Source organism: Porites lutea, chromosome 6, assembly GCF_958299795.1.
Source record: "Porites lutea chromosome 6, jaPorLute2.1, whole genome shotgun sequence".
NCBI classification, from domain to species: domain Eukaryota; kingdom Metazoa; phylum Cnidaria; class Anthozoa; order Scleractinia; family Poritidae; genus Porites; species Porites lutea.
In genome coordinates this window covers 24,869,796-24,883,495 of record NC_133206.1, presented here as the reverse complement: position 1 = coordinate 24,883,495, position 13,700 = coordinate 24,869,796, and the positions used below count along the sequence as shown (strand labels likewise).

At 38.9% G+C, this 13,700-nt stretch overlaps 1 protein-coding gene across 1 annotated transcript in view; it reads right to left on the bottom strand.

The window, feature by feature from the left end:
- The window catches only part of LOC140940206 (sushi, von Willebrand factor type A, EGF and pentraxin domain-containing protein 1-like), a 111,047-nt gene that overhangs the window by 49,582 nt on the left and 47,765 nt on the right, over positions 1-13,700 (bottom strand). The window contains exons 12-14 of the mRNA XM_073389125.1: positions 9,339-9,500; positions 8,898-9,059; positions 8,402-8,571 (exon numbers count right to left, since the gene is read on the bottom strand). Coding sequence (XP_073245226.1) covers positions 8,402-8,571; positions 8,898-9,059; positions 9,339-9,500 — 494 coding nt within the window. The remainder of the gene's footprint in view (positions 1-8,401; positions 8,572-8,897; positions 9,060-9,338; positions 9,501-13,700) is intronic.

Here is a 13,700-nt window from a genome sequence, read left to right as displayed (position 1 = left end):
AAGACCAATTTTGCCTACAAATAGAAGTTAATTTATGGAGAAAAGAACTAAAAGAGGAAGGCAAATATTTTCGAAAATTGTACGTGCCAGCAAGTTAACAAGGCAAAGAACTTTGGAGATAAACAATGCTCGCCTTGATCGTAGCCACTGTTGACAGCATTTGCAAGAAGCGACAAAGAAAACTTTCTCATTCACGGTGAGTTGACAGAAACAAATAAATCTCTACTTTTCCTCTCAGAATTGGGTAGTAATTTAAATTTTCGGCGTTTTCTTAGAAACAGTTGATGCTTAAGCTTACAAAACTCGATACAAAAAGATTAAAGCTATCATTTGCCGTGTTTGAAGATACTGTAAAAGTTCTAACTTTTGCGCATCCACTGTTTACGGCTTCGTGTTCACGCTTGCATTCACCCGTCAATCAAACTAATCGTTTTTTAATGGTTTCCTTTCTGATTCTGTTGAGATCACTTCGTGTGAATATACTAAAACAATTATTCACCTTAGGCTCAGTTAATATTGTTGAATAATCCCCTCGACTTCGTCTCGGGGACTATTCAACAATATTAACTTCGCCTTCGGCGAATAGTTGTTAAATAGACCGAGATAGCGAACCAATCGGATTGCTTAAATCACCAAGATCACTGAGTGTGTATATACTAATATGAAATTAGAATCCAAATACAGAGAGTATAATCAACATCTTTTGTCAATCTGAAGCACTGGATTCCCATTTTATACTTTAAATTTTATAGCCTCCCTGTGAATTTTTGATCATTGTTGTGTAAATTACTTTATGATTATAAGAGTGAATATTGCCTTGTTCTGGTGACAAATCAGCAGTCTTTGCCATGTTAAAACTGTTTCTACCAGGGGTCACATCGGACCACTCCAGAGTATTTTACATTGAATAGGCAAACTGGTCTGTTTTATGACTTGGTTTAGTACGAGATTTTAGGATCTCTTGTTCCAAAAAGTGCTTGTTAACAGCTGCTTTACCATCAGTTGGGTCTCCTAGATTGATGATCTTATGATTGACCGTATTGAATCTTGTTTGAACATATGGATTTTTTGTTTGAACAAAATAAGCTGTTGCCGTTTTAACATTTAGTACTTCATCAAGAGTAACCTGTGAAGTGGTTTTTTAAATCAAAGGTGCCAGTTAAAGTACCACCAGACAGTTTCAAAAAATTATTATCAACTTAAGCTTTATTGCGGCATCTGCATTATTAGTTGGATAGGCCAGGTTAATGATTTTTTTATTTCCCATATGTAAACTTCCAGTCATAGATAACGACCCCGCGCAGTCTAGAAAAACAATAGAAACACTGTTAATTAATGTCAAAACATAATCTTTTGAGGTAGCTTCATCAACCGTTAGACTTGTTGTTGGTAATCCTTTTATTCTATTCTGCGGGGACGTATTCAGATTACCCGACATCGTATCACCAGCGTTGGCTACATGTTGATGAACTTAAAATTTGTTTGCTCCTTGATCGTTATTGACTGGTGTCTTGACATTATAAATATAATTGTTTCCCGTGTCTAAATGAGTTTCCATTGGAAAAACGGATTCCTTACGACTAGCGAACACATCGCTAACATATTCATAACACACTAGAGTATTTATATTTGTATTCATTTCATTGAATGTTTGCTGTTTACTGTTGATGACATTGTAAGTATCCTTAAGATCAATGTTTTGATTATTATCATGTTTATCAATCATTGGTGTATCAAGTTGATTAGTCCATAAGCTAGGGGGGTCGTATGGCTCACTTAAGGGGAACAAACAAAACTTGTATAATATTAATCTTTGTCTAAAAAGCATCACAAAAATGCACGATAGCAAGGACAGACCGGTAGCTTTCACTTTGTAAATCGAATTTTAAATTTGCCCTTCATACCCTTCGTTTGGCCGCCATCTTGGATTTATAAACAAACCTTCGATCTCCTCTTTTATACTATTACATGAGACATTTCTGCAATTTGATTGGCTTAGAGCAGTGATATTTCAGCTTAATTTGAAATACCTACATGTGAAAATTACAAAACCTTTGCGGGTAGTAGTATAAACAAATAATAGTATGATTTGTACGTGATATTTGGCATAAATACCACTCTTGATATTTCAAAATTGTCTCAAATTTCACTCGCCTAACGGCTGGTGAAATTACGTATAACAATTTCGAAATACTTTCTCGTGGTATTTATGCCAAATATCACTACAAATCATGCTATTACCTATACAAAAAAACACGTTTTTCGTTTTGAAGTTTATTTGAAAAAATTGGCGCCGGCAGAGATATTATTTTGGGATTGTTACAGTTAGTCTAGATAAGATGACGTCATATAATAACGTCACAATGACTGCCATTTTGCCTTTAGCATTAGTGTATTCAACTGCTATCGGACCTGCTTTACCCGCAGAAGTACTTATCTGTGTCGATACTTTACATTCTTAGTGCCTCAACCAGAGGGATGACATCCTGATTGGAGAGCGTAATTGGAAGGAGCGCAATGAAACACTGAGCTCAGTGTTCCAAAGAACTGAAGTTTATAGTACTACCTTTAACAAGCCCAAGTGCCATTTCGGTCAGACCCAGATTACATTTTATGGTTATCGATTTGACCAGGTAGGCCTCAATCCGACCCCAGAGAAGGTGCAAGCTATTCATGAATGTGAACCCCTTGGGTCAAAGACCGAGGTGAGAAGTTTTCTGGGGATGACCGGTTACCTTTCCAAGTTCATACCCCGGTATGTATCAATCACGAAACCGCTGGGAGACTTAACAAGAACTGAGACCAAGTTCCATTGGGGACCTACAGAAGACAAGGCATTTAAGGAAGTTAAGGGCGCTATTACGAGCAAGGACACAATTGCATTTTTTAACCCCAAACTACCGATTTTGGTACGTGTGGAAGCTAACTACAATGAAGGGCTGTCAGCGGGTCTCTTCCAGCAGTCTGCTAAAGGTTGGCCGCCGGTGCATTTCATTAGTCGGTCACCGTCTGATGTGGAGAAAAGGTACAGTCAGACAGAAAAGGATGCGTTGTGTGTGAAATGGGCCAAAAATTGATTCGGTATATACCTTCAGGGTGCTCCAAGGTTTACAATCGTGACGGCACACAAGCCACTATTGCCAGTGTTCAGCAAACCGTCAGTAAAGCTTCCCCCTCGCATTGAAAAAAGGGTTATGGACATGCAAGATGTAGACTTTGAAATGAAGTATGAACCCGGGAGAGATAAATTAGATCCTTTAGATTTCTTATCGAGACACTCATTGCCAGTCACTGGAAATGATGACACAGAGAAGGTATTGAAGGTAGCGTTTACTACAGAGAATGTAGTGGTATTGGACAGGATTAGAGAAGGAACAAGTCAAGATAGAGTACTGCGGAAGTTGAGTTAAACCATCCGTAAAGGGAAATGGGAAAGCAGCAAAAGAGATGCAGACTCGACTCCCTTCTACCAAGTCAAAGAAGAGCTGTATGAATCCCAAGGCATGATTTTTCGCATGAGAGAATTATTCTACCAGCAAATCTACAGCAGAAAATCATTAAGTCAGCTCATACATTAGGACACCTTGGTACGACAAAAACGAAGCAGATGCTCCGTGAAAAATATTGGTTCCCTGGTATGAATCACCTGACCAACGAAACAATTGAAATCTGTTTTGACTGTGAAGTAGCACCAAAGAGTCACAGACAAGAGCCCATCAAGCCATCTGTTACTCCTGAAGAACCATGGGAACAGGTCTCTATTGATTTCGGAGGACCTTACCACGACAGCCATTACAATTTAGTGGCCATTGGTCAGAGAACCCGGTATCCTGTGATAGATGCTGTGTCTTCAACTGGATTCAAGCAAACTAAGGAAAAGCTGAAAGAGACCTTTGTTTACCTTGGAATTCCTAGACGGGTAACTTCAGACAAGGGACCACCGTTAATTTCAGAGCAATTCAAGGATTTTGCAAAGGAAGAACGATTTGTACATCATCGAGTCACGCCAATTCACCCTAGAGCTAATGGGCAGGTGGAGAGATTTATGGAGACCCTCAACAAAACAGAACAAATTGCCCATCTGCAAGTGAAATCAGGACCAGATAGAAACATGGCTGTCCAGGCTATGTTAATGGCTTACAGAGACACTCCTCACCCTGCGACTGGCATACTATACAGTGCCACGGAAGGAGAGAAGCAGCAGAGATAAAATGATGGATGAGAAGGACAGGCAGTACAAGCAGAAGATGGTAGATGAAGGTGGAAGATGTAAAGAACACAATTTTGTTGTGGTAGATCATGTCCTGTTAAGACAAAGAAAGAGGAACAAATGGTCATCCCCATATGAGCCTGTATTCTACGCAGTGATTGAAATCAGAGGATCTGCTATTACTCCGAGACGTATTACAGACGGCCGAGAGGTTCAGCGATATGCTAGTCAGTTCAAACTTGCAAATGTCCTGATGTACCAGGAGAATGCAGACGAGGGCGGTCAGGGTGAAGAATGCAGAGAGACACTTTTGATGGGTGCGGGTGACATGAAAGATAAACCCATTTGCCAAAAGGATGTTGAGCAGGAGAATTTACTGGAACTACCTGAAGAGAGACAACTGCAGAGCCAGTGCAAGAGAACCTCACCGAACAGAGTGGTAGTGGTAGCAGTCAACAGGAAGGAGGAAAAAGAGCAGGGATTTGTCAGGAAGTGGATATGCCAAGCCCGGCAGTCCAAAACACTTCTGTGTCATCCCGTAGTTTCACAAGGCCCAGTAGACGGAAAAGGACCAGGCGACGACTTGCATACCTGAAAGACTTTATTACTTGAATTACGAGAAGATATGTGTACCACACTTACGGCAACTTGGAATATCGAATAGGAACTGAATTGAACTGAATAGGATATGAATTGAATAGCTTAAGACTGATATGGGTCACATGCAGTGTTGCGTACCCAAGTATAGTTTATTTAGTTCACACAGAACATAGTGTACTCAAGGATAGCTTGAGTACAGCTTAACTTACAGCTGATAACTTATAACGGATAGCTTAACTTAATAGCGGAACTCCACGGAGCCCCTCGGGTCCTCGGCGGAGCCCCATAGCTTAGTAAATCTACCCATCCCAGAAAATTTGGTAATTACGTGACCGTACACCGACCGCCCGCCGACCGTCCGTCCGCACCACAGGGCAACCAATGTTTACTCTCACACTTTCTAGCTAGTTTGGGAGCCCAAGAGAAAACTAATTGCACATCAGTGTTGTGATCAATTGACAGCTGTCAAAACAGGGTATCCGCTGACCAGTATCAAATGACCGTACCGCGGGCTCAAGTGTTGGGCTCGACCTATTGAGGTCGAGTATTTTTGAAGTTATCCGCTGATAAATTACCAGTTTCAAATGATCACAGGCTTAAGTTTATTTTCACCTTGCTTAATGCGTAAGAGGGTTTAAAAGGCTCAAGCAATTGTGGCCTTCCTTGATAGCTTTCAGGAACTGAATCTCGAGTGGTAAGCCTGAGTTATTGTTGTATGTGATGTTTGCTTTTGTTATATCTAATTTCGTGAAGTCGAGCACAGTTTATGCGGCAAGTTTATGCACGTTTGTGGGATTTGAGTCAATGATCTGATCTAGTATCGGGTTTGATATAAGCTTACAGAACTTTAAAAAGCCTTCAGATATATTTTCTCACTGCAAATAGAAAGGAGATGTTCCAAAAAATATTTAGATATAAATTTGGCTGTAGAAAGAAAACTTTGAGCGATTTTCTTGCTTCGAGGAGTTCATCTTTGAAAACAGTAAACACTGCACCGGAAAGCCGGCTTAAAACATGAACCTAAGCTTTACGCTTAAAGACTCAGGATTTTTAGAGACACTTTAATACTTGTCTACGTGAATGAAAATTGTTGTCTCTGTAAATGTTTCACCGAATTATATTTGTTTTATTGATTGTTGGTAGTCTCTCTTGCAATTTTAATTGCTTGTCCGTGCCGTTTGTTTTCATCGTTCATGAACATCGCTTGCAGGAGTACTCAAAAATGTCGCGCGTATCAAACGCTTTATAAGATTACACATCGTTATAACTGAAATCATTAAATAACCAAAAAAATAAAATAAAATAAATTCGTTATTATGTTGAAGCGTAACTCTATTAAAGTTCTTTCAAACACTCGACCACACTGACAGCTCGCACTATAGAAATGAGAACCGGCTGGCCGTATCGGTGATTTTGGAAATTTTTTGAACGGTTTCGCTTAAAGCCCACGATTGATCGTCCTGAATATTGACTGAGTGCAATTTGTCTTGAAATATTGTGAAATACCGCATTCTGTCCGAGGTCAGTATGATACATAGTACTGTTTCATCTCAGATGTGATGTATAAAAAATACATAAACGGTTATATAACTGAACGGTTGGTTTACACACCCCTAGATTTGTTGGCAAGAATTTGTAAAGTAAATCTGTCGAACGCAAAAAAATTCGGCCTGATTTGTTTTCCAAGAATTTGTTTTCGAGGCCTAATCTACTGTGATCTTGAATGTGATCGAAGATGTTTGCTATTTTTTGGGTGTACATATAAGGCTATCAATTCGATGTAAGATGTTTCACTCTAAAATAACTTAGTCTTTCCCTCAAAAGTCAAATGAATGTGCCCTTAAGTTAACTGATTTGTGGATTACAAGTTTATTGTGTGATTTAAATTATAAATTTATTAATTGGAGCTTCGCTTTTAGCCCAGGCTAAATCGATATATTAATAATTGCATGGGTATCCTTAAACTTGGGGGGAGATATTGTGACTAACGTTATATTTGGTGGCTTATATATGAAGGATTATACCTCATGACTACTACATGAAGTGGGCCTAAGCCCTTGATTATATATGTACGTACGTTTCTAATAAATAGACTTTTCTTGCCAGTTTATACGATGTGATGAGAGTCTTAACAGCACCATATCTTATATAATGCAGGGTGCGGCTTTAAAGCAGGTTTCTCTTTTGTAACAGCTCGTTTAAGTTCCTCGTTAATAGCACCTGGCTCAAGCTTCTTTTTTGTGACAGCCGACTAAGGCTTTTTTTTTTTGAGATAGCCGGTTTCGGTTCCTCTTTAGTGGCAGCTGACTTAGGCTTCTTTTTTAGACAGCTGGTTTAGGTTTTTTTTTAGTAGCAGCTGGTCCCTCTACTTGAGAAACATTTCGTCTAATCATTATTGTCTCTTTTATGTTAACCAACTCAACTAAAACTTCATCTGGAGCTCCATCCAATAGTTTCCTGATAAGTTGATTACGATGTGACTCAGAATTTCGGCTCATCACCATTACTAAAATAAGGCGATACCTCTTTAAGTACCTTTGGATGGGCGTGGTCCAAGGTCAAGGTAAAATTCCAGGAAAAAGCGCCTAGCCATTTTCCTGGAAACCCAAAGTCAAGGCCAATGGGGTGTGGCTCAAAATATGAAAATGTCCCCGTACTGCCATATACTATACTACTCTAATAGATGATAGTTTGAAAACATGGCGAGCCTCGGATGAAAGACCATGTTGATCCCATAAAGCCTCCTCTGATTTTTGCTACCACGGTACCGAAGTTTGCGAAACCCTGAGCGATCTTCCTCGGCTCATGAGCAAGGCCAGTGGTAGATTCCAAGCAACCTATATTTTAGCACTTTGTATTAGCTGAGATGGCAGATTTCAGCAACTTCCAGAGTTTTGCGGAATCCCCTTTCTCTCATCAATCAGGCTTGAATAGTAGTCACGCTTCGCTGCTCTGATAATTCTAGTTGTTTTGTTACGGAGAACTCTGTAAGTTGACTATTGTTCAGGTGTTTTCAATTTTAGCGCTTTTTTGTGATAGTAATCACGCCGCTTTATATGATCTCTCATATCAGCAGTCAACCAAGGAAGGGTTTTAGCTCGGACTCTTTCGTGGCAGTAGGTGCGTGTTGATCCGTTATATTCGTCAGAGTGCTTTTTGAAAATCGCCAAGCTTCGTCTACTGTGAGGGAAGTGTCGACTAGCTCTCAGGAGGCGGAATGCAAATCACTTCAAAAGTTCTTTGCATTGTAATTTTTATAGCAACGGTACCGAATAAATTTACATCCCCTTTCTCGGCCTCTTGGATCGCCTAACTATATAGACAAGCGAATGATCGATGATTGCACAGTTATGGATACCGCTAGCGACGATTTTCTCCATCTCTGAGGTGTAGGCCAGTTCGATTAAGCTAGAAGTATGCTCTGTTATTCGAGTAGGCTCCTGTACGAGTTGGTTTAACTGGTACAAATTAAACTTAATATTTAAAGACAGTCCTTTGATAATTTTTCTGGCTGGTAAAACTTTATCGAAGAAGCAACTAAAAAAAGAGTAATATTCACGGAATATACACGGAATCTTTTTGGATCCTTACCTTATCAACACATGTTGCCCCTTGGTAGCAGGGATCAGATAAACATTCGTCATCCTCTTTTTCACAATACTTGCCCGAATAGCCTGCAGGGCATACACAACTTATGTCATCTTTAAGATCAGTGCAGGTACCTCCATTGTTACACGGGTTTGAGGCACAGTCATCAATTGCTGCAAATAGAGAAAGCCTCAGTTAACCTTAATAATTTAATTCTAAAATGTATTATTAAGGCTGCGAAAAAGACTGCGGTTACAAACACACTCTAAAAAAGTTAACACACTAGTATTTATTTGTTTATTGTCTGCACGTATATGTGTCAGTAAGACAGGTTTCTATTCGAAAGTTAATTGTAACGAGAGATACGACGTTCAAATTCAAATTCTTCTATGTTCAAATACCTAAAAATACCACTGTGAATATTATGATCAGATCAGTCTTATCTTTGACTGAACATAAAGTTGTTATAAAGAAGTGAACTTAGATAGGAAAATCTTACCAATACACATATCAGCAGCATCGGCACCAAGCCCATATGTAGATTTTCCTCCAGTGCACTCCACACAAGATAGAGCACCTATGTCACTTTGGTAAGAGCCCTTTTCACAAGGCGTACAAGGCTCTACACCATTTGATGAATATGAACCCGGAGCACACTTCACTAAGGACAAGAATTAGAGATTGAAAGCGGTCAACACATTACATAGAAGAAACTGTGAGAAACTGTAGGATTAACGTGTAAGCAATGAAAAACATTTACACTCTTGATGACATATTTCACGGAAAGTATTTTTATCTGTTGATTCAGTTTACATCTTTAATCAAATAAACCGACCATTGAGCGATATTTCGAATAATACCAGCACTGAACGATCTGGTTTTCGTCCTCATATTATTGGATTATTCCACAACAACAATAACATTGACAATACCCACTTACTTCCGCATTCCTCCCGTCCTCCTGCTGCCGGAAGTATTGTAGTTGTTCCTTGTGGACAAGTTGTGCATTTTGTATTCATCAGACCGGAGGCATAAGTCCCACTTGCACAAGGAAAACACTTGGCAAGTCCAGTCGGTGAGAAGTAACCTGCTTTACACTTTTCTGTTGACGAGATAAAAATGAAACAATAAATTAAAGAACTTGCTGAATTTTGTGCTTTTTTACGATTTTTTTGTTCCAGTAAAATACAAGAAGCGTAACTCAGCTTAGTTTTATTGCGAATTAACAACCGCCTGATTGAAACAAACAAATCTATCTTACGAAGCGTGTGTGGTGGTAGTGTAGAATTGCTTTTCAACCCCGCGTAGCAGCATAGACAACATCAAGCACTCTATATCCCGCCAGCTGCAATACACGGCAACCTGTTTTTAGTGGAGACCCTCTGGAATGCTCTAGTGTCCCCTTAATACAGCGTGTCCTTTCTTTAGAAAACGTCATATGTGAAGTCATATACCATTCAAACGAATTGTGTAAACATTTCGTATAATTCCCAGTTTAAGTATGACGACATACGTTTGCATTATTTTCTCTATTAAAGTGGACCAATTGATCAAATACTTTAAACGTAGATTGCGCCTCAAGTTTTAAATGATAAAATGTGTAAAGAAAACGTTAGAATCTGATTGTAAAACGCAGTTAATGGAACGTGACTCTTCTGGCGCCGTATGTTACTTGCTTGTATGTGACTATGGTACTTAAGACCCTTAGCTCAGTACTGGAAATGTGCCATTGTTTCCTTTGTCTAGGTTTTTATCAATAGCTTTTTAATTCTATGTTGCAATTTTGTCTGGATACAAGTTATATCGTCCTTTCTAAATGGTTGATTTCGCTGAATAGTCTATGCATGTCTTGTCTGCTTTGATGTAAGGTCGTCTGGGGTAAAAAAAAAAGCCGTAAATAGGGTAAAAAAGAGTTGACCGTAAAAGAAAGTGTTCCCTAGATTTGCTACTTTTAAGGAAGGTACTAAACTCACTTATGGTTGCGGTTTTTATTTCCCGGCTAGCGTGGCTCCGTACGCACGTTAGGTAAAGCGCCTTTTAGGACCAAGACCCTGGTTCCATTTCCGCCGCTCTCTCGGGGAACTAATTTTTTTTTTCATAGCGAAAGTGTGGCTTCTTGCTGGGGATTAATATTTGCGATTTTCAGAAGGTCGTGCCCTCGAAACACTAGTGAAATAACACGCAGAGATCTCACTGTTTGTAAAAAACACGTTGCCGATAAACATTTCCCTGTTTTTCTTTGACGCTACGGTAGACATTACCATGCCTAGTCCCTGTACGGCGTCTTCCCACGCAATCTCGGTCAAGGCATTTCGGTGGCGAACTCGCTCGGACCAGGTGCGAAATAATGAGGCCTACTGACAAGGCAACGGCTGACAGTGGTTCCGTACAGTCCTTCGCTATCATTAAAAACACTGGACACGGGAATTTTGTTATTTTGTTATTTCACACTAGAGCTAGCAACGGATTATCCGTCTGAGACTAGCCTGTGTACAGTCGCTCCCTTCCCGACAGACACCCCTTCTTCGATTTTTTTCTAAGGGGAGGGGGCGGCTGTACACAGGCTATCTGGAACGGATAATCCCGTCTTCAAACTGTCCGTCGAAATTGAAGGATAACGTCAGGCGGATTGTTCATTCAAAATTAAAACTACTTCATTTTCAAATTAAGACGTATTTACCTATCTGACGCGAATTCATCAAACGGATAACCCGTCTCACACGAATAATCCGTCTCTAGTGTGAAAACGGCCATTTCTGTTGTAATGAATGTCGCGCCTCGGCCCGTGAGTTGGGCGTTCGCGTGTGTGCTTTGCTTTTTCACAAAGATTATTTTAATTTTTAAATCGACTATTGACACTTCTATGTGTAAAATAATATTAGAAGTGGAATACTTTATAAAAAGTACGATCTATCAAATGTTAAAATTTTTCAAAAGAATAGCTTGTTTCACATCTTTAAAGATACAAAAAATACAGGTTAATTAATATTTAACTTTTTGAAACAAAAGAAGTTAATTTTTAACTTTTTTTTCAAGCGACCGTAACTACAGAAGACAACAAACCTAAGGAGACTTTCTGAAAACACTTTTAAGACCTACTTCGCGAACCATAAAGCATCATTTAACAACCTTACCAAAAGAATGAGCACCGAGCTAAGTAAACAAGTATGGAACCTTAAAGACAGTAACAATAACTTCCGGATCACATGGAAGAATCTGAAGCAGGCAATCACCTACAACCCCTCTTCCAAAAGATGTGATTTATGCCTGTGGGAAAAATATTTTATAACCAGTAAGCTCCATCTAGCGACTCTTAACAAGCGCAACGAACTTGTATCACGTGTAGACAAGCTAGTAAATTTCGTCCTCTTTTATTACACAATAGGATCCATAGAAACAGCGTTGTATCCTTTAAATTATAATCAGCGTACTGTTGTAATCCACCATTAAGCTATTTTATCTGAAGAGTGCTACACCATTGTGTAGTACGAAACTATATAGTAACAAAATGCCTAGTCAAATCTTCAGTTGATAAAACATTGTACTTCTAGATATAGATAATTAAATTTTATTACTAATTGCGATGGAATCATTACAAATTGCGACAGCTTTGTTTTTTTACAAAATGCTACACGGTTTATTACAAATTGCCACATGTATTATAAAGCGCGACAGATTTATTTCAAAGTGCACCAGTACTGAGGAGTCCGCTTAATAAGGTTTTCATTTACAGGCCTACTCTGGGACCTTAACTCGCCTTAACTCGCCTTAACTCGCAACTTGAGATTATGTTCAAATTTCCTTATCTCGCCTTAACTCACCTAAACTCGCATTATCTCGCACAAACTCGCCCAATCTCGCCACTGCCAAGTGGATACCAATTTTAATATCTCATACTACTCTCAGTGTAATTTCACAATTACTCCATAAAGGGAAGACGCCAAAGAACACAAATTTAAAAGTTTAACAGATAGTGATTTTTAAGGAAAACAGGGTTTTTACCCTTAAAAAAATATGTAATTGACCAATCCCATCCTTCTGGAATTTCCAATAGCCTCTGTGGTAAGGGTATTTCACCACTAAAGATTCGATGAGGTTTTTTCTTACTTAACATTGTCATGCCTTGGAGTCACAACTGGACTGTCCATGGAACTACCAGGCACAGCCTGAACATGCACTAACTCGTTGCCTAATGAAAAGGCTTCAATGCTAAGCATGGCAGAAATTCCAGAGGCATGGGGTCACGGGGTCTAACAAATCCCACATTCACTGTTTGTGTTTTGGTCCTCAAAGTAAGTGACATTAAATAAAAGCACTAACAGTGAATCTACAAAAAAGTTTTCATAAAATAGTTTAAGTTTTAGTCTTACACTTCTACGCAAGACAAAGAAACACTCTAAATTCAAGATTGCTTTGAATCTCTCAATTGAAGAAAAAAATATTCTCCTATGATTTGTTTCTAATTTTTGGCTTAAAATAAGAAATCTCGAATTTAGAGTGAAATACGAAAACATAACACCAGAATATCAAATTTTTAGTTTTAAGCTGGCTAATGATTTACAAAAAAAGTTTACTTGTAATGGAAAGTTTAATTACTTTGCAAATATAATGCATCCAAGCTGTTTATGACATATGAAGAGTAGTAGCTTACGTATCATCTTATAATCTGATGAAGCTTAATGAGGATTCCAGCTGACAATCATCAATGAAAGGCTAGGATGTAGCCATAATCGAGAATCCTTTAAATAGTCCACATACTGATTGCAGTCCATATTTCTTATAAATAATTCTTATAAATATTTACCTCGTAATAGAAGATCTGTACATTGGTTCAACGTGACATCCTGTATGGCCTACATTGTATTCAGACTGGCAACCATAACCCAGGCATGATTCAGAAGACTTGTTACATTTAGCCCTTAACTGAATAAAGGATTGCTAAAGGTACAATATTTTGCATCGATAGCCAACTTCGTTCGCCATCTTTGAAATTACCCAGAAGATACTGGTAACTCGTGTCTTCCCAGGGCCCTCTCGCTCAGCCTATTGTCCTCGATATGCTTTCTGGGTAATTTTCAAGATGGACGGGAAAACTTCTGAAGAAAAGGAGGAGAACTCGTGCAAAACTTTTGATGTTAAATCGAGAAGTTTCAAAATGTATCACATGCAGGTAAGCTAAGCTAAAGCCTTTTACCCTTGCAACGTTAACTCTATAAAAGCCTTGTTTATCCCAGTCCACTGGCAAGTTTTAGGCTGGAAGCTTCAATGTGGCGTACGTGACATAAAAACACGCACAAAACGC